Source organism: Lepisma saccharinum, chromosome 11 (genome assembly GCF_977018435.1).
Source record: "Lepisma saccharinum chromosome 11, izLepSacc3.1, whole genome shotgun sequence".
In the NCBI taxonomy this organism is placed as follows: Eukaryota; Metazoa; Arthropoda; class Insecta; order Zygentoma; family Lepismatidae; genus Lepisma; species Lepisma saccharinum.
Genome location: NC_139239.1, coordinates 10058091 through 10084435, shown reverse-complemented (window position 1 = coordinate 10084435; position 26345 = coordinate 10058091). Strand labels below are relative to the sequence as shown.

Here is a 26345-nt window from a genome sequence, read left to right as displayed (position 1 = left end):
TGCCCTATTTTTCTTGGCATCTATTACTGTTTTTGCTATGGCGGCTGATCCCCCAGCCAAGCTCCCAACAGCCCCGAGAGCAGCTAAGATGGCAGGGATGGTAAATATAAATCCCCCTACATGCGATTTTTTTCTTGATTGCTGTAATTTTTTTAATTGGGGGGTACTAAGCAACAATTTCATACCATGCCCCTTTGCAATACAAGAATTTTTTTTCTTGCGCTGCTTTTTGGTCAAAAGACTGTCAATAGTTTTAAGAGATTTGAGACCTGCATAAGGTATTTGATACATAACACCCTTGGCCTTCATTGTAGGTTTATTATATACATATTCACAACCCCCACCCCAATTTTTGTTTGGTGCTCATAGCTATGGTGGTTCCTAATGCTGCTATTTTTTCACTCAAAGATGCATCTTTGCTTACAAATCTGCCAAATGCAGCCTCTTCTAATTTCTTATCAGCAACATGTCTCTTGTCAAGATCAGAATGTGTGTTGTATGCTATGTCATGGTCTCTACAAGCAGCATCTAAAGGATTAACACCAGGATCACCTCTGTTTAATCTATGGTCCAATTTTGTACCGGGACCACAATACTGATAGCCTGGAATGTGTAGTTCAAATGGCAACTTGTTTATAATGTCATTAACAAGGCCCCGACCCTCAGAAATATTCCAAAATTTAGGTGGTAGAGTATTAATAATTTTTATAAGATATCCAATCCCCTTAGTGTCATTCACTATAAAATTAGACAATTTTGTGCTTATCATGTCCATAATTCCAACCTTTTCATTGTAAAAATTGTGGTTCCCAGCATTTTCTTCCCCAGCTATCACCAATAACCTATCTACAAGTTTCCTGACATCATCAACCCACACAAATTCTTTAGGCAGGGTGTTGTATTGTTTGATTCCACTGCCAGTCTTGATTTGTGACCATATGGGCTTGATTAAATTGTTGTATTTTGCCCCATTGCTCGATTTAACTCTAGTTTGTGTGGGATCATTGTTCTGGTATAGAGCATCTGATTTTATTAATATTTCTTTGTAATCCTCATAATCCTGATCTGTATAGCTGCCAGGCCTTTTCCTGGTCATCAATTCCCACAATCCAGGTGTTCCGGAGTACTTAACAAAAGCACCTTTTTCTCCGAGACGAGATTCTGAATATACAATTATATCATCTCCCATAAATGTTACTCTGAAATTGCCAATTCTATGAATAATGCTGCCATCAAGCTCTGTGTCAGCATATAAGCCAAAAACCTCATCTTTATTGTCTTTAGGTGTTGTTAAATATTTTTGAGCAAGAAGACCCAATTCAATAGGATCCTGACTAGCCTCAATTCTTCTAGGAGCAATAGGACTAGGTGTGTGAATACTTGAAAGTGGGGTGAATGGATAATCTAATATGTTCCTAGCAGCTACAGGTACAAGCTCTGTGAGCAAATTTTGATTTTGCTCTGTAACAGTTTTGATATTCTTACCTAAATTATTAATAGCATCAATTACAGGCTGTTCTGTTTGTTTGTGTTTTTCATAAATTCCACGGTTCTCTGATTTCCATCCCTTAAATCTTTTTACAAGATAATCTCTTAATTTAAGATCATCAATGATTGGCCTTTTCATGTTTATTTATATACGTCTCTACGTCTAGAAAATTGTTGATTTTATTTCTGTATTTGCCACTATTGGGTGTTCTTGTCATATCAATTGTGACAAACCCATAACTGTCCTGGTTCCAGCACTTGCTGCAAAATTTGGAAAAATCATTGTAGCTCAGGTCCCCACCTACATATTCATCATGTATGTGTTTGAGGTTGGTATGATCCTGATGAAATACACATATAAAATTGCTGTTGTCTCGGATCAGCTGATGAAGCTATATGATGGATTGGATATTGCCACTTTTGAACCAGATGTTAAGCCACTTCATGACTGTCTCGATAATTCTGTTGTTGTGTTTGATGACATTATACTGGATAATCAAAACAAAGTTAGAAATTTTTTTACACAGGGCCGACACAAAAACATTGATTGCTTCTACCTGGCACAGACTTTTTCAAAAATACCCAAGCAGCTGATCCGAGACAACAGCAATTTTATATGTGTATTTCATCAGGATCATACCAACCTCAAACACATACATGATGAATATGTAGGTGGGGACCTGAGCTACAATGATTTTTCCAAATTTTGCAGCAAGTGCTGGAACCAGGACAGTTATGGGTTTGTCACAATTGATATGACAAGAACACCCAATAGTGGCAAATACAGAAATAAAATCAACAATTTTCTAGACGTAGAGACGTATATAAATAAACATGAAAAGGCCAATCATTGATGATCTTAAATTAAGAGATTATCTTGTAAAAAGAATTAAGGGATGGAAATCAGAGAACCGTGGAATTTATGAAAAACACAAACAAACAGAACAGCCTGTAATTGATGCTATTAATAATTTAGGTAAGAATATCAAAACTGTTACAGAGCAAAATCAAAATTTGCTCACAGAGCTTGTACCTGTAGCTGCTAGGAACATATTAGATTATCCATTCACCCCACTTTCAAGTATTCACACACCTAGTCCTATTGCTCCTAGAAGAATTGAGGCTAGTCAGGATCCTATTGAATTGGGTCTTCTTGCTCAAAAATATTTAACAACACCTAAAGACAATAAAGATGAGGTTTTTGGCTTATATGCTGACACAGAGCTTGATGGCAGCATTATTCATAGAATTGGCAATTTCAGAGTAACATTTATGGGAGATGATATAATTGTATATTCAGAATCTCGTCTCGGAGAAAAAGGTGCTTTTGTTAAGTACTCCGGAACACCTGGATTGTGGGAATTGATGACCAGGAAAAGGCCTGGCAGCTATACAGATCAGGATTATGAGGATTACAAAGAAATATTAATAAAATCAGATGCTCTATACCAGAACAATGATCCCACACAAACTAGAGTTAAATCGAGCAATGGGGCAAAATACAACAATTTAATCAAGCCCATATGGTCACAAATCAAGACTGGCAGTGGAATCAAACAATACAACACCCTGCCTAAAGAATTTGTGTGGGTTGATGATGTCAGGAAACTTGTAGATAGGTTATTGGTGATAGCTGGGGAAGAAAATGCTGGGAACCACAATTTTTACAATGAAAAGGTTGGAATTATGGACATGATAAGCACAAAATTGTCTAATTTTATAGTGAATGACACTAAGGGGATTGGATATCTTATAAAAATTATTAATACTCTACCACCTAAATTTTGGAATATTTCTGAGGGTCGGGGCCTTGTTAATGACATTATAAACAAGTTGCCATTTGAACTACACATTCCAGGCTATCAGTATTGTGGTCCCGGTACAAAATTGGACCATAGATTAAACAGAGGTGATCCTGGTGTTAATCCTTTAGATGCTGCTTGTAGAGACCATGACATAGCATACAACACACATTCTGATCTTGACAAGAGACATGTTGCTGATAAGAAATTAGAAGAGGCTGCATTTGGCAGATTTGTAAGCAAAGATGCATCTTTGAGTGAAAAAATAGCAGCATTAGGAACCACCATAGCTATGAGCACCAAACAAAAATTGGGGTGGGGGTTGTGAATATGTATATAATAAACCTACAATGAAGGCCAAGGGTGTTATGTATCAAATACCTTATGCAGGTCTCAAATCTCTTAAAACTATTGACAGTCTTTTGACCAAAAAGCAGCGCAAGAAAAAAAATTCTTGTATTGCAAAGGGGCATGGTATGAAATTGTTGCTTAGTACCCCCCAATTAAAAAAATTACAGCAATCAAGAAAAAAATCGCATGTAGGGGGATTTATATTTACCATCCCTGCCATCTTAGCTGCTCTCGGGGCTGTTGGGAGCTTGGCTGGGGGATCAGCCGCCATAGCAAAAACAGTAATAGATGCCAAGAAAAATAGGGCAGAATTAGATGAGCAGAAGCGCCATAACCTGGCCATGGAGAAACAAGGCAAAGGTGTTAAGAGAGCCATGAATAAGTTTAAAAAAAACAAGAGCCGCTTACAAACCAAGATATTGAAGCTTTAATCAAGCCATTGGGCATCAAACATTTTAGAGGTGTGTACATGTCTGATTCTTTACCAGAACAACCACTCAACAAAGAGTGTGGTATTGTTAATTTGGATGAGTACAAAAATCAGGGCACTCACTGGATTTGTTATCTTAAATATGTAAAAAATGAGGCATTTGTGTTTGATTCATTTGGAGGTGTTCCACCTGAAAATTTAATAAAATATCTAAAATCACCTAATCTTTATTACAATAATGCCCGTGTTCAAAATTTCAAAGATGTTAATTGCGGACATTTGTGTTTATCTGTTCTTAGATATATGTCTCAAATAAATAAACCATCAATTGAAGATTTTCAAAAAGCCTTGTGGTATTTAAAACATCATGGGGGTATTCCATCTCACCAGCCAAAATTCAATATTGAAACTCAAATTGCATGATGACATAGTATATCCCAAAACAATAGCTCTCAGGGCATTTTATGGCATGTACCTAATCCCCAATATTACACACCACAACAATACAATTGCAGTTGGGGATGAAAAAATTGTCATCACTCCAGGGCAGTATAATCTGTCCACTCTAAATGCTCAATTACCCAGAGGTGTAGTGTTAAGTCAAAATTCTGTCACTCACAGAGTAGAAATTGTATCTGCTACAGAAACAGTGAATCTGGGTACTATAGGAGAGCTGTTAGGATTTGAGAACAACACAAAACTTGAACCAGGCATCAAACACACTGCTATGAATATACCCAAATTCTTGGCCATAGAAACTCTGAATATTCACTGTAATGTGGCTGAGGGTATGATCACCAAATCAAATGGCATAGGCACTCACAAACAAACAGGCATTATTGCAACATTCAAGCCTAATTCTGAATTCATGGAGCCTATCATCTACAATCCATCCCCAACATTATATTTTCCTGTGTGTCATAATAGAATAGATTATATTGAATTGATGGTTACTAATGAAAAAGAAGAATTAGTTGATTTTGCTGGAGCCACAACAACTGCAATCATAGAGATTAACATCTAAATAAAAATACATACAAGAAGAAAATGGAAAATATTGAGAGTTATGAGCTACAATCATTCCCCCCAAACAGGAGGACATTTGCAAATTTAAATCAACCCAACACAGAGATTGAGGTTGATCTTGATGTAGGGGATGGATTTATACACCCTCACAGAGCAGATCTATACATCAAATTTGATGTTGTAAAACTCGATGGAACAGATTATCCAGCAAATTCTAATATAAGACTTGTAGACAATTTTGTGCCGCATCTATTCTCTGAAATTGAGATCAGAAAACATGGCGTTGTTATAAACAGAATAGATTATCCCGGCATTACCTCCACGGCTTTGGCCACATTGAAATTATCCAAAACCGAGGCTTCATACTACAAAATCGGTGGATTTGAAGCTGGTGATAAGATATTATCTAAGAACCACACAGTGCTGTTCCCGATGCGCCTATTGCCAGGATTCTTCTCGGATTACAAAGAAATTATGTGGAAGGGTGGGTTAAGAATTACATTTAGAAGAGCTGCAAATGATAACAATGCTTTGATGAGGTACAGTGCAATAAACCCCACAGGAGAAGCTCTGCCTAATACCCTACCAGATGCAGGCAAATGCATTATTCAGACTATGGAGTTAAGAATCCCTGTTGTTGAGTATGAAGCCAGTTACGCTCTTAAATACAAAGCTGATATAATAAAAAATCCACAGCTTCCTCTGCAATTTTATACATATCAATGTGTACAGAAGCCCGCAACTGGTACATATTATGAGTTTGATGCTACAAATTCATTCTCCAGCATACAATATGACATGCCTGATTTTGTGGTGGTACTGTTTCAGACTGGAAGACACAACAATCAGGAAAAAAATTCAAGTAAATTTGATAACTGCAACATCAAGAACATATATCTTAAAAATGGCAGAAATGAGGTATTTCCTAGAGAAAATTATAATTTAGACATGTCCAAGAATGATTTCCTCAAATTATATGAGGCTTTTTCGGCTTTCAAGAGGGTCACTACTGGCAATACTGACATGTATTACACACCAGATGAATTCAAGGTACAGAGACCCATGTTTGTAATTAACACTTCAAAAAGGAAACAGGTTGTGGTGAATGACAGAACAAACATTAAAATTATCTGTGAATTCCATGAGGCATTACCTGATGACACCATATGTAGTGTTATTCTCATAGGTGAAAAATCATATGTTTATGATGTAAGAAATGAGAGAGTCACGGAGCAATTCTAGAATTGCTCTGCATATTACATTGTTTTAATATACAATTTGAACCTAGTATCCAATTGAACTTAAACTGGAAGTAAATATGTGTGTGTATGTGTGTATATAGGTGTATCGTAGCCTAGTTTTAAGTGTGGCCAAAAAAAATATCAAGAGAGGCATATTTTTGACAAGTTTATGGACAACAATCTCACAGAAGTGCTTTTTATAAGTATAAGCAAATCAATCTGAGGAGGTTCATACTTTCCCAGGAAATTCCCGAGGGCATTTTTACAAAAATCTTGGATTAGGCAGGGTTCCACACTAGAGCAAAAAGCTCATATGCTCATGTTGAGCTTGTTTTAAGTGTAAGCAAATCTGCCTGAGGGGGGTTCATACTTTCCTGAGTTTATTATAGCATTAAATATACTACTAGTGATCATATGATTACATTGATGAAAGGACACTCACATGCCAAGGCCGGGATTCGAACCCAGGATCCCTGGCTTCATAGCGCGCTGTGCTACCCACTGCTCCACGGCGGCCGGCAGAGTGTACAGTGAAATAACACCGGTGTTAATGAGACAGAAACAGTGGGTGGTGCTAAAATGATGCTGATTACAACCGCTCAGGCGGTTTAGCCTGAGCTCTGGCATGCGCAAAGCGGGAAAGGTTTTTCTTCTGAAGACGCCACGTGACTCATAGGAGCAGTGTTGCAATTCGCGAAAGCGAAAATTCTACTAGACATGAAACTGCAAAGGCTATATGCTGTTGTCTCAAGAAAAAAAATACATACGAATCTAAAGTAGGACTCTGTCCTTCATGATTATGAAATTCGTCAATTGTTCTACGAATAACACACTTGTCAAATTCATCCACTTCATTTTAAATTTCTTTCTTCTGCATGGTTTGCTAGGCATTACTAATCCCTTCTCAGTTACTTTGTTGCGATCATTTTCGTTTTATTTGCATTTCGAAGTACTTAATGACACGTCAGATCAGCGGAACATATGCTTTTGTACTTGTTTAACATTCAACGCAAGAGCACTGTCAGCTTCTTTCTTCATACACTTATGCACGTCGAGATAATATCTCTACTCTGACTGTGAATCACTTTGCATTCTCCAATATTTTACCCCAGCTTCCGTTGAATAAAAACACCCTGCAACACAGGTTAACAATCACCTTACTAGTGACAACAGGGTCTGCCCTCATACCTCTTTCGCCGAGGCGGCTTAATCAATGGGGGTTTCATTGACAAGAAGAATCCTCTGTCATTCTTTTCCTTGAATCACCTTCTCAAACTGTCACTTCAAAAAAAGAAACTAAATGCAAGTACAGAATACCCCTAGCAATAAGCTCTGTAGTCAGATTATGGATGTAGGTAATTGTTAAGGTGGTTAGCAACTCTGCTCTCAGTGGAACTCTCGCAACATCGCGCTGACGGTGTTAATGCTATACCGAATGGCCTGTACAACCTTTACCTCTGCAATTTTAGCACCACAGAGGTTAAACGTTGACCAACATGTGGTGTGAAATTTTTGCCACAACTGTCCCTTTAACACTGGTATTTTTTTATTCAATGTAAATTTCGCGATATGTCCATGGAGGTGTAATCGTGACAATTCCCTAGCAGCCCATCTAACTTCTAAGAGAGCTCTTAGACGGAAGTGACAAGGGGCAAGTAAACAAGCTACAAAGGGCAAGCGACAGGCGACAGGCGACACGGAGGATATTACACCGAAGTAACAAGCGGCACGTGCAGCTTGTTGTGTCACTCCTATACAAAATGATGCATTTATTCCTAACGGTTAGATTCCAAGCAACACATATCGCTTTTGGCTTGTCACTTGTCGCTTCTCACATTGTATTGGTCCGAAAGCTCCCTAAAATATTTGTTTGTAGGGTGAGTTAGCTTCAGAGAAATTTGTCCATCTGGTATCGAACACAGGTCGACCAAACACAGCTGTCTACCATGCCAACTGCAAAATCATTTCTTTAAAGCAACTCTGCTTGTCAATCTATCACACAATGTTTTACAGTTCTCAGCTGTTAAACAATATCAATACAATTTTACGAGTAAGTAGCATCGACATGAATTACTGCATGTTAGCTATAGTTTGAGGATACCTGAATATCTTTGTCATGATTTATTAAGCATACAAATGTTGTTACGGAATCTACACCTCCAACTCATTACTGCAAAAAATTCAAATCAACACCACTATTGTGACAAATAAGTGAACATCAGTACATTGCAAAAAGGTCAATTTAAACTTCATTTTGTTCGTAGCAATGAATAGATTACAGTATATTAAAGCTCTCTTTGCTATATCTAGAGTAAATATCGTTAAAAAAGTAAAGCAAGAAAAATGTAGTATCTCGTTTCATTTTGTTATTGATATTAATCTGAATATTAGTATCCCAGCTGTTTTTTAGATGTCGTAAGATCAATGTATTCTCTTAAAAATAAAATAAACATCATCTTCGATGAATTTTTAAAATAAAACATGTTATTGCCGGAAGGAATATTGTTCTACAGGTTTTGACTTGGCAATTTTTAGCTCATTTAATAATTGGCAGGAAATGTTTTATTTTAGTCTTTGATAACCTTCTCGAGACTCATTTGTATCTCTAAGTAAGCACCATTTTAATTGCAACAAAAACAGGAAATACAAATAAATTATCCATTTATTGTCTGAAAAAAATTCTTTTATTCCTTACTGATTGTTACTATTTAGTATTAAAACACGTCATTTCCACTTGCAATCTATCGATTCGGTGTACACTTACGGGAAGAATTGGATTGACCAAAACTCAAACCATGTAACAAATTAGCATGTTGCATAACCTTAAGGGATCGTATGAATAAGGGCTATGGCGTAATGACGAGTTTGAGCAGTCTAGAAAATATCTCAGCTTATTTAAAAAAGTTTTGTGCCGATAATGAGTGATGTCAATTGGAATCCACAACAGTAAATCCATATCCCCCATACTCTCGGCACACATTAACTGAATAGGCCCCTAACTTCCAGAAGCTATTATCAGGTAGCCAGGCACAAGTCATCAAACCAGGGTTGCCACATATGATATCCACGGCAATTCCTGGAACTTTCTGAATCTGCCTCGTATTTATGAGTTGATGTGTGTAAAAACAGAATTTTAAATTCGTGCAGCGGAGTAGAATAAAATGTAAGTGAGCAAAAGGGTGTAAAAACCTGATTCGAAAATGAGTAATAGATAAAAATGAGGCAAGGGTGAACAGAGAGAGAGAGAGAGAGAGAGAGAGAGAGAGAGAGAGAGAGAGAGAGAGAGAGAGAGAGAGAGAGAGAGAGAGAGAGAACGTAAACCAGAGAATCCAGACTCCGGTATCCGCGGGTGAAGCGAGTGAGAAAAAGAGAAAGAAAATGAATTACTCGGAAACCAGTAACCCAGACGCATTAGAGATAAAACAGACCTGAGATGTTTATGGGCTGCAACCAACTTCCTCCAAAATCGTCCAAGTGGCGGGGCGAAGGGAATGGAAGGAGGGGGCTATAGCTTCCTAACGCGGAAATTCATGATCGGGTTCTTCCTTGACTAGGGCAAGATGATGTTACATCTATTTTTTTTAATGAGAGATTGATCGAATACATAAAATTATGTATTGTTTTATAATTAGTTAGAGAAACCAACAGTTTTCTGAAAAATAACGCCATTGTTCGTTATATATTAAGATTTCATTTATTATTGAATAATTCAGATTGTTATTGATTGTCCTCACACAGGCAAACATTTCCAGGAAAAAAGTAGACTTAAAGCAATATTTTTTATAACTCTATTTTACAAGTTTTGATAGGTGAGTTGTTTTTGTCTTGCTGACTGAGAGTTAAGTACAAGAGACTGCTTGTCTTCAGTAAGTTCCAATTGTTTCACTGCAAGTAGAGCCATAGCTCCATTACCCCCTTCACGAACAACTTACAGTAAAATTAAACAATTTGCACTCTCATCCATAAAATCGCTTTCTAAAATTTACTCATTACCTGTTTAGGGAATAATAATAAAGAAAGTTTTTTTTAAAAAAAATAATCGTCATTTTTAAAACCTTTTGGGTCTTTTGAATACGTTTGGTTCAGATATCCATTCTTATTTGGAACTTTGATCAATTTTTAAGTCATTATATATCATGACTGTATTCTCAAAGTAGGAAATGGAATTTTTCCAAAATCATAAAATTTGGCTGCCGATTACAGGCTTCAACCGGATAGCCTAATTTTCCATTTTCTTCATCGATATGCTTGTTGCCATTATATTCCTTTGGAATGGAAATTTAGTGGTATTCTAAGTGCGTAAATCTTTATGATTATAGTACTATTTTCTTTTAAAAATTGTGAACTAAATCCCATATGATTAAAGAACAAACCCAGACGTTTCGTTTCCAGATGTCAAGAGTTTCCAAGTACAAAAAGCAGTGTTGCCATACGATTGATTTTTGCTCAGTCGTAAATGACACCTTCTGCTGTCAACATGCGCCCTTCGCTCGCGGTTCAGGGAGAGGCAGAGCATCGGAGACCCATTCGTTTGCTACGTGGAGGCAACCATTAGGTTTCGCCTCGCTTTGGCCTTGTTAGGGATGCCTTCGCCACCTGTTATGCTGTCAGGCATAAGTTTGGAAAAGCAGAACACGTGAAGAATTTTCTTTCCTCATGGCGACTGGAACAAGCCGTTTGGTTCAAGTGTTAATGTGACCATCCCTGCCTTCGGATAGGAAAGACAAACATAGAATTTGAAGTTGGTTCTCTGAGCGATCGGGTTTTAATGCTGACTCACTTTTTTATTTCTTTTTTACGGTGTGTACTACAGCAGAGGTTCAATGCGCTGGGGAATCGTCGTGCGCTATGCGGCAACATTGTCCCATGGTGAACTCTTAGCTGGGGATTGTCAATACTCGAAAACATTCGTCCTTAAAGGAAAACCGCGGCGAGGATTTCAGATGAGTTAATGTGACACCATCAGATCTTATCCTCAGAAAAAAGGGGGAAAAAGCTTTCCGTCTCACAGACCGAATGTTGCATATCTGGCATGATGCCCGCTCCACCGGAAGGAAACGAGTGGTTATAATGAGAGACATTTAGTAATTTGAAATCTTCCATCAGTCACAGGCGACACCGAGAGTCGGATAGTCAGATCTCGTAATCGGAGGGAAGCTGTTTGCCAAGTGAAATCAGTTTCCAAGGCAAAAAGTCCGTTAGGATGGAAAGAAAGGAGGCATTTCAGTAGCAGGTGTGGCGCAATGAAATAAAATCTCTGAATCGATAACTTCCCTTCGGTTATCTCCATCATTTGTTAGTGGCTGGTTTCAGAAGCTCGAGTTGCAATATAAAATCAGAGTTTGGAAGTAACGGCTTAGGATATATGTTGAGAAATTCTAACCGTAACAAGTTACTTTAAAAAGTAAATTACTGTAACAGGGTTACTGTTTCGCAATATCTTACGTAACGATATCAACAGTTACTTCACGATAGTTAAGTTGTTAATTTGAAAATTTGTAACGTGGGAGATTTCGCAACTCTGTTTCCAACTACGTGTCTTCTATGCATGCTAAAGTGAAACGATTTTCGTTTGACTTGATTTTATTCTTGTTATTTAGCGTCGCTTTCCTGCCACTTTTAGCTAATCGCGACGATGAGGATTAGTGATAACATGATGCAACTGATGAAGGGACAATCACAAAGAACACCCATTCCCAGACCTTAAGACAAGAAAGCTAGGTTTTGTTGTCTGCTAAATTGAGAACATTCTCGCTTTGTTGCAAATCGCCAATTCTAATTACCTGAAGATTTTAGTATTTTGGGTGGATAGCTGCATTGATTGGGGACGTGGTAGTCGACAAGAGAAGTACGAAATTGTTTACCACTGTACTTGGTTACCAAGGTTTCAGAGACTCGTTCAGTCGCCGTATTCAGGGTAGTGTGTTGTTTTTATGTAAGCATAGTCTATATTACGTAGGAAATCCTTGAACACCGGATGCGCTTGGGGAAAGCATTCAATATGAACGGTATTGCCTGGGAGGGTTATGTACGATGGCAGAGGCTTCACATTGTCTAGTAGTGTATCCGGGCAGACTTGCTTTGATGAGGCGAAGGCAAATTGAAATTAAATTAGTGTAGATAATATACACCTTGGAAGATTATTTTGCGGTAGGCAAGGTTCCACCATATCAAATTTAGCCGGGGTTGACACTAAGAGTAGTCAACTTATTTGATATCCCACAATTAGTAGTAATATGCAGAATTAATGAGCGCATAATTATTTTATACAGGGTGGTCCAAAAAGATGTTACCACTTATATGGAAGGTTGAGTTATTTATATTTATTGATGTTACCACTTATATGGGAGGTTGAGTTATTGATATTTATTGATGTTATCACTTATATGGGAGGTTGAGTTATTGATAATAATTGATGTTATCACTTATATGGGAGGTTGAGTTATTGATATTTATTGATGTTACCACTTATATGGGAGGTTGAGTTATTGATATTTATTGAAGTTATCACTTATATGGAAGGTTGAGTTATTGATAATAATTGATGTTATCACTTATATGGGAGGTTGAGTTATTGATATTATGTTTATATTTTGTGTTATTTGCTGTCATTGCAGATAGTTATGGCACGGTTGAGTCTAGAGGAGAGTGGTGCCCAGGTTGAAGGTGTTCACTGAATCAATGATGGAGCTTAGGCAAAACATCAAAAACTGTATTTCACAAATCAAATATAAAATAATGACAAGATATACATAATAACTCAACCTCCCATATAAGTTGTAACATCTTCTTGGACCACCCTGTATTTTACAAATATTAATTTTTTTGACAACGAAATTACATTACATTGTTTATTTTTGTAAACATCAAAACAGAGGGAAAAAGTGGGAAATCCTATTAATTTTACTTTTTTAATAATTCCAAATTACTATCAGAGAGAAAAATAATGTTTATGTTTTTCATACATTGGTATTGTACTGTAATTTGGCGACTGAGTTTCATTAGGAGGCAATAGTCGCATAAGTATCAATACCCAGTTTCGAACAATGAAAGGCACTATCGAGCTTCTCACAGGCATGCGTGGGTTAGACATGTTTGCTTTACAGCGTCTACGAGAGCACATCAGCAGAAAGTGGCTAACGTCGTCCCCTTGTACTAAACAAGTTCCTGGATCGATTCATAGTCGAGGCACATTGCACAATGCTTCACGTCCCACTTAAAACTGTAGCTTCAGTCCCGATTAGCTTATCTGGGCATAAAGTTTACTTAAAGAGAAAGCATTTGTTTGCCAAAACAGGCCAAATTTTACGAGAAGATGTACAAGAATCGCAAGTCACTGGGGGATGTAGATTGTAACGGAGTCATCTGCGTTGGCGCACCAAAAACAATAAATTGAAAATTTTGTATTCAGGAACTTCGTCCTGAAATTCCTTACTGAGGAAAAGAGCCAGAAGAGCAACACAAATCCTTGTTTCGGTCGGCGAAATTGAAGCCGGAAATTTGGCCTAGACCCAACAATTGATGCATAGCGCAGGGAGATTGCATTGAATAAAAGCGTCGCTCTAAGAAAAACTCCTCTTTAAAACCCCTTTACCTCTTCCAAGCAGTCCGGCACAACATACATGATTTCCTGGGGGAGCTCTTTACCTCTCCGACATAGAAACTCCCAAGACTCGGTTTTAGGAAAAGCCAATTGCTTCGACTCCACACGCTCTTGACAAACAGGAGCTTCAGATGAAAGGAAAGGGGAGTAAGGACAAAATCATGCGTGTAATTGGAAGCTATCGGATGGAATTTCTCCTAGGGAAAGGAACACACACACGCACAAAAACTCTTAACGAGTGGCAGGGGTATGTCGCGAGTACGAAACACGAGAAACTCCAGGATATATTTTTGTCTTCGATACGTTTCTTCTTGTGACTAAGTCTTGACGCTGCACTGCTTGCTATTTTTCACTCGTTACCATGGCGACCGCAAGTTTAGTATCTATACATAGAACTCTGATTACTCTCTTGGAGCTGGTGCTTTTCAAGGAAACATCTCGGAAGGGTAAAGTTTCAAAGTCCCAAGTTGTACACCTAGAGCCGAATCACAGAAAGGGTTGGGATTATCTATGATGTTAAAACAAGACATTAGTAAAATTTAGCAAAATAATTAATACCTATTGGAACAACGGAGATCTATAATATGTTGCCATAGTAATAGTGCGGATTTTATAAATAGAGAGGGATACACAGAGAAGTGTATTTTTGTTAAAATAAATGCACTTCCTGCTTTCTGAGGAATTGTAGCTTTCCTGGCAACGAGACTCGAACATGTATTCTCCGGTTACCATCCACGTTAATTTGCGCGATGATTCTCTGATGCTGAGAGCAATGTATGCGCTCGAAACGTTGGACGCTAACAACGACTTAACCTGGCTGATAAAACCTGTTCCTGCTTGAACTTGATATAACAACAGGAGACACTCTCCCTTCAAAGTTTAATTTGCACGCTGCCTTCGATTAACAGCGATAGGTATACAAACGGCTATCGGATTGATCCAATACGCTATATTATTGTTATTATCTCTCTATATAGTATAAAAATGGATGTATGTGTGTGTGTGTGTGTATATATATATATATATTTGTTTGTTCTGGCATAACTCTCGAACGCCTGGAGCAATTTCAACCAAAGTTGGTACACGTATCACTTGCAATCTGGAAAGAAATACTGTTGGGGTAAGACACCCCTGGCACCCCTAGGGGTGGGGTGGAAATGGGTGACATGTAAAAATAATCGAGAACCACCGATATTAAATTCCGCACAAACAAACATCCGTGACTCTATGGCAATCCGCACAACGATAGTATTTCTCGGGTTTTCTAATATTCAGGCTGTGTTGCGAATGGAATCCATAGTTTTTGTGACACTCCAAATACCAAGTTCGTCACCTATCGGCATGGGGGTGAGAGGGGGTGAAAAATAAAATTCCACAAATGACCTAGATTAGTGTCAAATCCATAGTTTTCGGAGTGGCTAATCAAATTGGCGACATTCACGATCACATTTAAAATTAGTTACATTTTACACTATAGTTAGAATTCATTATTTTCCTGTCTAATACAAGATTGAGATAAATAAATACCCGGGCAACGCCGGATAATATATATATATAATACATATATTATATAGGCCTCCCCGATGACGTAGTGGTAACGTCGTAGCCTTGTATTTAAGGTGTTCCGGGTTTGATACCTGGTGGAGGAACATTGCACAGTGATTTGGATCCCACTTTAAACTGTAGGCCCAGTTCCGATTAGTCTATCTGAGCGTAAAGTGAACTTAAAATACCAATACGTTTTAATATACCACTTACCAGGCCCATCGGAGGCCTCACTGCTAACTACGGTACCAGCATACACTAATTTAACTCGTTCAAAGTACCAGCAAATCTAAAGCGCATCCACAACAATAAAGTCATCCAACATAAAGCAATAAAGATCCTTTATGCTTAACTCTGCACCGATAGTTAGGACGATTCTCTATCTCTCTTATGGCTACCAATAGACAAAGCCAAATGTTCAACATCACGGCATCTCGTCAACCTATCAGGAGCCTCTTGTGGCATCGTGTACTGTTGAAGATTTAAAAACACAAACGTGACAAGAAATTTGCCAATATGATGAGAGAGATATAGGCATAACATCAACACCATTGCGAAGTTTAGCTCGTAAGTAAAATCTGTTGGGGAAAATGCAGTAAATCTCCTTTTTATGTCCACTTTACGAACAGTCCACCAGGAATGTAACTAAGGTGATCATTAGGACTCGGAAGTTGAAGACCTATAAATTGCCAAAAAAAGACCTATAAAAAGACCTAAAAATATTTTAAAAAAGGACCTAAAAACGGAAAAAGGACGCATAAATATGGTCCAAATTAATTAATAGCTTCAGTTTTAATTAGGCTACACATTTAATGAATAAAAAATACAAAATTCTGGTGATATGGAACACACAGTGCGAGAAAACTATATGAATGAAATGCATCTTCTTTCAGACATTATATATTTTTTAGATTAACATAATTTGAAAAATCATGTTTGGCCTAACCAAATATATTTCTTTCTATCTTTTATTACTTCTTTACTACAGAAAGGATGTTTAAGAGGTGATGAACTGATGACGATTCGAAGTGAGAATGGGTAGTAAAAACGTAGTCGAAAGAAGGGGAAGTTGGGAAAAAAAGCCGTTAAGACCTAAAAAAAGGCTAAAAAAGTACCAATAAGCAAAAAAACGCCGAAAAAGGCAAAAAAGGACAAATAAAACCCACCTTTTTCTGGCCTACAATGACCCAAAATGAACATATATTATGTTGGGCCTCGTCGTCGGACACTAGGGAAAAAAAGGTTTTTTTCCTCAACTTCCGAGCCCTAGTGATCAGTAACCTATACAGGTTCAGGCAATCATGAACTGAAATTTTCTCTAGTGATTCCCTTATCGCGGTGCGTAACACTAGCACATTGTAATCACGAGTGTCTAGTTCAGAGGTGTCGCCATTAGGTGGGCGGAGATTGGCTCCAACCGTCAGAAAGATAGCCTTAAACCACCCTTCAGAGAGATTGTGAATGTGTGGAGCCCTGCCTCAACACCCCTACATTTGCCTTGGCGGCATGTTTCAATGTGCAGGAGGTAGCTTTACCTTAAATGCACATGAACGTACAGTCAACAAAAATGACCTGTGCCTAAATCCTGAAACATGTGATCCCATGCAAGGAGTTATGCGTGTTGCCTAACTCTACGGCGACGAGTGGAGTTTAATTGCAAATCTATATATATCTAAAAATGGATGTATGTGTGTATATGTGTATATGCGTGTGTTTGTTTGTTCAGCAATATCTCAACAATAACACCTGGAGCGATTTCAACCAAACTTGGTGCACGTATCACTTGCAATCTCCAAAGAAATACTGTGGGGGTAAGACACCCTAGCACCCCTAGTGGTAGGGATGGGAAGGGACATAAAATAGCATTTGTTGCGTGGCATTTTCGTGTCATATCCTGCAAGTTATGCTTCCTGCAACACAGCACGGCGAAGTTGGTTGCTTACACAGAAGGTGTGATATTGCTATCCTCGAGCAATTTCAAGACTTACAATCTGGAAAGAAATACTGTGAGGTAAGACACCCCTGGCACCACTAGGGGTGGGGGTGGGAAGGGGGTGATATGTAAAAATAATCGAAAACGACCGATATTAGCGTAGAATCCATAGTTTTCGAGGTCGCTAAGATGAATAGTGACACTCCCAATGCCGTTCAACTCCAACTTAATTTTACACTATAGTTACAATTCATTATTTTCCTGTCTAATTGAAGATTGGGATAAATAAATAAGTATTTCAGGATCTGTGTGTCCCATTCCTATTGCCGGTGGGTATTTTTTCGTTCGTCACTGTCTTACGGAAGCAGTGGTGAACCACGGATACATGAAACCGTGAAAACAAAATCCGCGTATGATGCGGCAGGGCTACAGTACCTACGTATGTCGTAAGAATCAACGAGAACAGGATATTAACGAAGAGTATAATTAAAACTGATTGCAAGTATTCAACTTGGAAATAACATCGTCAACCCATAAAATTAAAACACCAAGGAAAAGTTTCCAACTCGAATATTTCTCACAAGCGGCACGGTGTCTACGTCTGCCAGGTCGACCCTGTGCCCCACGACCGTAAGCTAACTTCATCAAAAGTGTGTGCGCGGAATTGGAGAAATTGTATTACTCCGAGGCAATTTTAGGATTCCAACCAGTGTAATTCGATTGCCGATGGAAAATTTAATATCAGTTCTGCAAAAAGAAAGTTGACGCTCGCGCAGGCACGGTCCATTACTATCACTATCGATCCTACCACGTCAAGGAACATGAATGTGATGACGCCCACATTTCTGGATGTTTGCGTACATCAGTTTCTATGTCTCAACCCCCTCGCTCTTCACACTGAAGATTATGAAGGGGTGCTGGTAAGACACCCATAAGTCAACCTCACTTTTGCGTGGTACTGTACACCCGGGTAACAGCTTCTTGCATGGTAACAAGGCTCTGGCACCTGGATCCACGGCCAGGATAATCCTCTGCGGAGTCGTGTCGCCTGCGTTTGTCCTTGTGTGTGCTGATTGCCTCTTTACAGCCTCAGCTTTTAACCCAGGTATGGTATTTTAGATCTCAGAGATCCAATCGATCGATTGATTTGCTTCATTTTACTTCGCTTCTTGTGCCACTTTTGGCTAGCTTGCGAAGATGGGGATAAGTGATGATGTGATGAATTGACACTCACAAACATCCATGCCCAGGCAGGGATTCGAACCCGGAACCCCTGGCTTCGTAGCGCGATGTACTAACCACTCCGCCACGGGTGTCGGCAGAGAGACAGTATAGTTTTAGTTATTGGATAAGTATTGAATGAATGAATCAGTTTTGAAAATTGAGCAAGGAATATTTCAACAGACATAATTTATATTATTGTTAGGAGCCTGTCTTCAATTTTGTCTTAGTTAAAGGGCTTATCCACGTATTGCGTGACGGGCAAATATAACCTAAGTGTTTATAAAAATCAATAAAAATTATGAATCATGAGACCTGTTTGGATACACACTAGGGAATAAAACGACTTTTTTTCTATATACATGCCCCCTGCGTTGCAAATGTTCGTCGCTATTGCCTTTGGTGGAACTGGTCTAGTGTTGATTGCCGGCGGGAGTCATAAACATTTTGGTGTTGAGTCTGCATCGTGAGAACAATGAACCATATTAGTAGTGACGTCACGAAAAAACAACTGAGTATGATTGAGTCCAAGCAAATCTGTCACTTGGTGCTCCCCAATGTCATAGGATTGGATTTTCCATCGCCAAGAGGAATTTTTTAAACTGTGACAGCAGTCATGAAAGAAAATTGTGATGTGCATCGTACATCAATGCAAAGAGATTTCGTACATATCTCATAAGGTAAAGGATAAATGGAGTAAGGATATGCATTTTAAAGAAAATAGAACCATCCCAATTCCGAAGCTCAATTGAAAGGTCTGAGGGATAAAAACAGGTAAGTCAATTTTCTGTCGTAAGCGAGATAGAGACGTCATTTCCTTCCATGTTCATGTTATGCTGGACTTTACAACATTTCGTTTTATACTGCATTCATCAAAACATGAGGACTTTTTTCCTTTTCATTTTCATGTTCGGTAACGTTTTTTAATTAAAATTTTATTTTTCTCGAGTTTCAAGAGTGTTGATTTACCTGGCTTCATCCTTTGACCTTTCAATTACCGCATTGTTGACGTGATGGCTACTGGGAGCTCGGCAGCCTTACGTGGCTACAGTAGCGCCGCCTATTGGCTGCGGTTGTCCCGATCGGATGTCTGGTAGAAGCATCCATCGTATTTGATTTCTTACTCCATGTAAATGTATATCACAACTGAACCCTGGAAATGGCGTAGAGATATTCATTTTATGTCAGTTGTAGGATTGGAATAATCTGTAGTAAGCAATGTCCGGTATAAACGGGGAGCAGTTGATTGATTTTTGGGATTGCTTTATTTTACTTCGGTTTTTGTGCCAGTTTTGGCTAATTTGCGAAGATAGGGATGAGTGATGATGTGATGAAATTGATGAATGGACACTCGCAAACATCCATGCCCAGGTCGGAATTCGAACCCGGGACCCCTGGCGTCGTAGCGCGATGTGCTAACCACTCCGCCACGGGGGCCGGCAAACTGGGGGCAGTGGGAAGAACGATGGGTACATTAGCGGGCCGCATCCAAGTTGTTCGCGGACCACAGTTTGGTAACCGCCGACCATAGGGGACTGTCAATGGGTACATTTATTAGAAAACGGACACTTTCTTCTCATAATCCGTGAGAACAAAGCCCCAACCAGCAACCCTGCACTTACCGTTTTGTTGCCCAGGTTCCGGACCTTGCAGCTCAGATACGCCGACTTGCCGACCAGCGCTGTAACATTGCGGGGCGTGGCAGGATCGAAGTAAGGTTCATTTCGCCCGATAGATGGAGGTGGTGACGCAGGCGCTTGCAACGAGTTGTAGGCAGCCCCTGAGTTGTACCCTCCGCTCACGTACGAAGACCCTTGAAAGAGAAGAATGGGGAAAATTAACTATCACTCCCAAAAAGGGACATTGTAATAGCAAATAGAAATTCTTAATATCTTAGAGCTACGCAAAGCACGTTCTTTCCTAAAAAATATCCCAAAGGGGGGCAGAGCACCGTTCCTCTCTTATGTATTCTCAGCTACCATATATTTAATGTTTATAAAATATACATAAAAACATAAACTTTGTAATCCAGAAGCATTTATTCGTCTAATTGATAATCTGAACGAGCGTTCATTTTTATTTATTTTTAAAATCATGAATACAGAATAAATCAATTTTATATCAGGATATAAACTGTCAAAAATAACAAGACACACACACACACAATATATATTTACATATATCAAGAATGCCGTTCTGAAAGTCTGTTTGGATGGATGGAAATACGGATTGTCATTTAATGTGTAGAGGGTATATAGCCTATAGCATATATTTCCTATACTGGACTATTGCGACTTAATTTACAGACCAAACCTATCCGTTCGAAACAATCAAAATTCAGAAAGTCCAAAATTCATGTTTCCGTTTCATGTACAATATAAGGAAATACGATCATATCCTCCCAATCCTAAACGCAAACAAAATGTTGAACATTGCCAGACGCCGAAAATTACATCTGTGTCGTTTTCTTCATAATCCTTCACAAACCAAAACACCCAAAAACCTATTCCAGAAATTAAAATTCAGAAGTGAAATACATGATTATAAAACAAGGGGAAAATCGAAACTTGAGCTTCCAAAGCACACACTACTGCTTTTCGAATCATCATTCACATATTCAGCTGCAAGAGCGTGGAATGAACTTCCTCCTTCCATGACGTCCCTCACTAATCGCAACAAGTTCAAAGACAAACTGAAAAATATATTGTTAATTGAACAATATCTGTGTTCCAGCACTCACGAATAATAGCTCTCACTTCTGAACCAACTTTATAAAAACAAGTATTTTCATTTTCATTTTGTTTTCCATCTTACATGTTGCCAACCCTTGACGATATCACACCAAGCACAATTGTGTCAATTAATTTGTGTATTTGTTTTCCTTTTTTTCTCTTAGTGTGTAGACGAGCCTTTGTTCTCAATTTTGTATTTGTTCTTTTTGTGTCTTCTTTATGTTTCTACCTTTCTTCTTTGTTTGTTATTGTACAAACATTTAGTATGTAGAATGTATTTAGTATGTATATGTATCCATCGGGGTTAGATGGTAGAACAGCCGCATGCTGAACCTCGCCCTTTAATAAAGGATAGCCTTGGAGATTTAGTGTACATTAAGTTGTTACAAGAGATTTATTAGAATAGTACTAGGACGACGATTTATCTCAAGCAACGAATAAACAAAGCGTACAATCTTTCACAGAACATATTTTTAAAAGACGTTATACTGTTCCACTTACCTTCATACTGTTAGCAAGTGAATACTATTGAATCCTCTGTAACATTTTCACTAAATTATATTTTCCTTGTTATTGCACTCACACCCTACATAAATATTTTGTTGATAACAATCCCCTATATTGCTACCTTTTAAGGGGAAAATGTGTCACCGACTTTAGTGGGAGGCACATTTGATCCAAATATTCGACTGGAGGGAATGAGAACAACAACAGGAAACCACAATCAAGATGGTTAACAGCGGAATCTGAACATACGACTTCTTTATTTACCTACAATAGTTAGGTGTTTATATAGTAAGAAAATCATCGATGTTTATCATCCCCGCCGTTTTTCACATAAAATGGCTCACTCGGCTACTTCTGCATAATTCATTTTCTATTGAATTACATTGACTATTTCCACTAGCTAAAGGAAAGGAGGTTCTGAAATATTCACGATCCTTTTTAGAAACACCAAATAGCAACACAATCGGAAGAAATGCAGCAAGAGCATTCGGATATGTTTGATGAAGAAACTAAGTACGATCCTTTAAAGAAGCAGCCAGTAGCATCACAATCTAAGGAAATGCATCAATAATATTCGTACATGTTTGGGGTAAAACCTAAGCACGACCCGTTTAAGAAACATCTGATAGCAACACAATCGTAAGAAATTCACCAAGAACATTCGGACATGTTTAGGGTATAAACTAAGCACGATTCTTTTAAGAAACAGCTAATAGCAATACAATCGCAGGATATGCATCAAGAATATTCGCACTTATTTGAGGTATAAACTAAGCACGGTCCTTGCTAGAAACAGCCAATAACAGTACAATCAAAGGAAATGCACCAATAATATTCGGACATATTTGAGATAGAAACTAAGCAAGATCCTTTTAAGAAACACCTAATAAGAACACAATCGGAGAAAATACATCGAGGAAATTCGGACGTGTTTAGTGTAGGAACTAAGCACGACTTTCGCCTGGTGGAAGGACAGATAAAAGCAGGCAAGGAATGAAGATTACTGATTGCAACATTCCATCTACTGAGCGGGAAGAGAAAAGCGGAATTTCATTTGCCAGGAGTGAAGGAAGAAAAATTAGCACAACAGATAAGCACACAAAGAAACGAGAGGCTCTCTGATCTTCGGTGGAGAAATATTAACGAGCCAACCCACAGGAAAGGAATGAGAGAGATAACGCCCGCGAAGAAGAAAGTAGGAGGAGGAAGGGGAGAAAGGAAAGAATTCATGTGATAAATTTCAAAAGATGGAGAAAGGATGCTTTCCTGAATCGTCAATCACTCTCATTGAGGGCCTTTCTCGAAGGAACCGAAGACAACCGCCTTGCTTGGAAAGACCGAACCCTTATATATAAAAAGAATCGATTTTACTGCTCTGGATAATGCATTAAAGACGAAATACCACGCCGTGGTTGGGCTTTTCTTTCAACCTTTGTGGAGTAGATTTCTGAAAAGATACAGAACTTCGAAAGTTCATGAGCTGGCTCTCGTTCATTTCCCGCCATTTTTGAAATGCTTACTTGAAGTAACTAATTTTAGTCCACGTTCCTCTCTCCCTTCCCAAATTGTATTCAGTTTAACATTACTTCATTTCCAAAAAGAACTGGTTCTAGTTCACGTTCCTTTCCTTACTAAATAAACTTGTTTAAGTTCATTTCCTTTCTTCTTCTTGCCTTAACAAAAGAACTGATTTCATTTCACGTTCATTCCTTACTAAAGAAACTTGTTTTAGCTCACTTGCAACTTCTTTTAACAAAAGAACTGGTATCAGGTCACGTTTCTTTTCTTACTAAAGAAACTAGTTTCAGTTCACTATCCTTCTTACTGATAGAACTTCTTTCCTTATCAAAAGAACTGATTTCAGTTTTCTTCCTAAAGAAATATGTTTCACTCCACTTCATTATCAAAAGAACTTTTCTCCTTAAGAAAGGAATTTTTTTCATGTCATTCCTTCCTTACAAATAGAACGGGCTTTAGAACACGTTCATTTCTTACCAAAATAAACTTATTTCAGTTCACAATCTTCCTTGCCAAAGGAATTTGATTCAGTTCACTTCTTTCCTTACCAGAAAAACTTGTTTCAGTTCATTTTCTTTCTTACTAAACAAATTTGTTTCAGTTCACTTCCTTCATTATAAAAAGAACCTCTTTCATTACCAAATGAAATTGCTTCAAGTTACTTGCTTCCTTACCTTACGAAAGAAACTTATTTCAGTTCACATTGTTCCTTACCAAAGAAGTTTGCTTCAGTTCACTTCTTTCCTTATAAAAAAAAAACTTCTTTCAGTTCATTTTTCTTCCTTACGAATGAAACTTGTTTCAGTTCACGTTACTTTCTTCCATAAAGGGATATTTTTTTTCGGTTCACATTCTTCCCATCCTTAATGGAAATCTTTCCAGCTTGAGTTATCAACATGATTTCAAACTCCTAAACAAAGAAACACGTTACTTTCTGAACAATCCTGATTTTGGCAACGACATTTACGTCCAATATATACTCTAGTCACTTCAAAGCTGGTACATACGCGATCAAAGCTTCCCTTGGAAACTGCTCAGGTTCGTGCATGAAAGGAACTAATTTAGTAACGAACCTTTCCGGAGTTCTTAAGATTTGTATTGTTATCGAAATATTCAATATTTCACTAATGCCCTGGTGGGCATGTTAAGGTTAAAGGGAAAATCTTCCGAATATTTCAGAACCTAATCACGATACAAAGTGTTCGTAAGAAAAGTTCCTTCGTTTTAAGTGAGAACGCTAGCTTCTCAATACCGGCATTTACGTTGGAAGGAGAGAGGTGGAAAGAGTTTAAGTGCTTGTCACTTATGCAAGAGGGGGCGGAGATTTAAAAGACAGAAAATGAGTCTCTTACCTCATGCAAAATAAATAAGGTATTGCAAAGGAAAAGTTGAGAACAAAGGCTCGGCGGAATTACATCTGCCAGCGAAAAGAACGGAGAGGAAAACATCTGGGGCTGATATGCCATCGGAAAGAGAGAGGCAGAAGGTGGAAACTCTGCTGTAGTAGTGGATTAGATGGAACCATCCATATGGAGAATTTGGTAACTAAATGTAGAAAAGTACAAATTTTAATCAAAATACGAATCCTTTAAGACATCTTTACTCTCATGGTATCTAAATACAGAATACGTTTGGCCAAAAGAATGGCTATTAATGAACAAAGAAACATATCCAAAAAAGAAACAAAGTAAATGAAATAAGTAGTCAAATGTTAAAAGTTGACTGATTCGAAAGATTAATGGCGCAGCATAAGAAGTCTTCCATCTGCCTCCATACTGGACAAGATTAGTCCACTCTCAACCTTCCTTGCTAATTTCCGTTCTCAACCCTGAAGATAGGGTGTCTGACTGCCACGCAGGAGACCCTTGGTGGGATGTTTCCAGCAATATTCTTGCATGTAGTGTCTCTGGGGTTCACCCAGCCTCTGAAGCGTGTGCTGATCACAACTTCTAAAATTTCCGAGAGAAATAATTGTTGAAACCCTACTCCACACGCCCCCCGCCCCCTTCACACGGTTTCACGACATGGTACAGTGGATTTACCTTTTTACAGATCATCCTTCCATATTCGTCTTGGCTTTCCTACATTTCTTTTACCATCAAACGATAATCCTGAAAAACTTTGTATTCCTACAGATATGTCCCATTTGCAAATTATGAAGGAGTGTTCCCTGAAATAAGTCTGGCATTCAATCCATGGCAAATTATATTTTTCCATTCTCATTTTATCCTTTTCGTTGGCTTCTTTCATCACGAATTCATGTATTTGTATATCTCTTATCCAGATGTCGGTCTTCATCTTTTGTTGCTTGGCAACTATAATTCCTCACGATTAGAGCTCTGAATGATCAAGTGTGTAGTGGTACACTTTTGATCATTTACATTCTATCTGTCCTGAAACTGTATCTCGAATCACTTATTTTTTTCATATTTACTTCGAACTCAGTCTCCTCATCTGTCATTGCCTCTCCTGTTGACGCCGTGGGTAGAAATTATTGAACGAATGTAAAGTTTCTTTGATCAGTTCTTGATACTAATAAAAATATTTTACTATTATATATTAATTTATGAGCAACGTTCGAAGAAAAGTAGTAACGTATGAAGATAGATAGACGGTCATTTCAGTAAATCTCTAAGGAATTTGAAAAATATTTTTCAGCAGCAGTCCATGTTATAGCGGTCAGATTAACACGTTGTGGACCCATTTAGCTCTGATTTCTTTCTTTGAAGTCACGGATGACTTTTGAACGCATTTGGGTGCTCCTAGACGAATGTACGAAGTACGATTGTTTCTTTTAGAATTCAAAAACTGGGTCGGTCATTCTGCAATACGATTCATCATCAATCCTTATCCTATTCTGTGCCTTGTATATTCTCCTTTACGACTGTCCTTTCATTTCTTCAGTTTTATTTAGTCACCTTAAGTCCACTTATGTGCACTTAACGTAC

General features: G+C 38.2%; 1 protein-coding gene across 1 annotated transcript in view; it reads right to left on the bottom strand.

Annotated features, from left to right (window-relative positions):
• LOC145995367 (zwei Ig domain protein zig-8-like) overlaps positions 1 to 26345 on the bottom strand; it is a 112270-nt gene that overhangs the window by 85714 nt on the left and 211 nt on the right. Inside the window, exon 2 of the mRNA XM_083131973.1 lies at positions 20263 to 20453. Coding sequence (XP_082988099.1) covers positions 20263 to 20453 — 191 coding nt within the window. The remainder of the gene's footprint in view (positions 1 to 20262; positions 20454 to 26345) is intronic.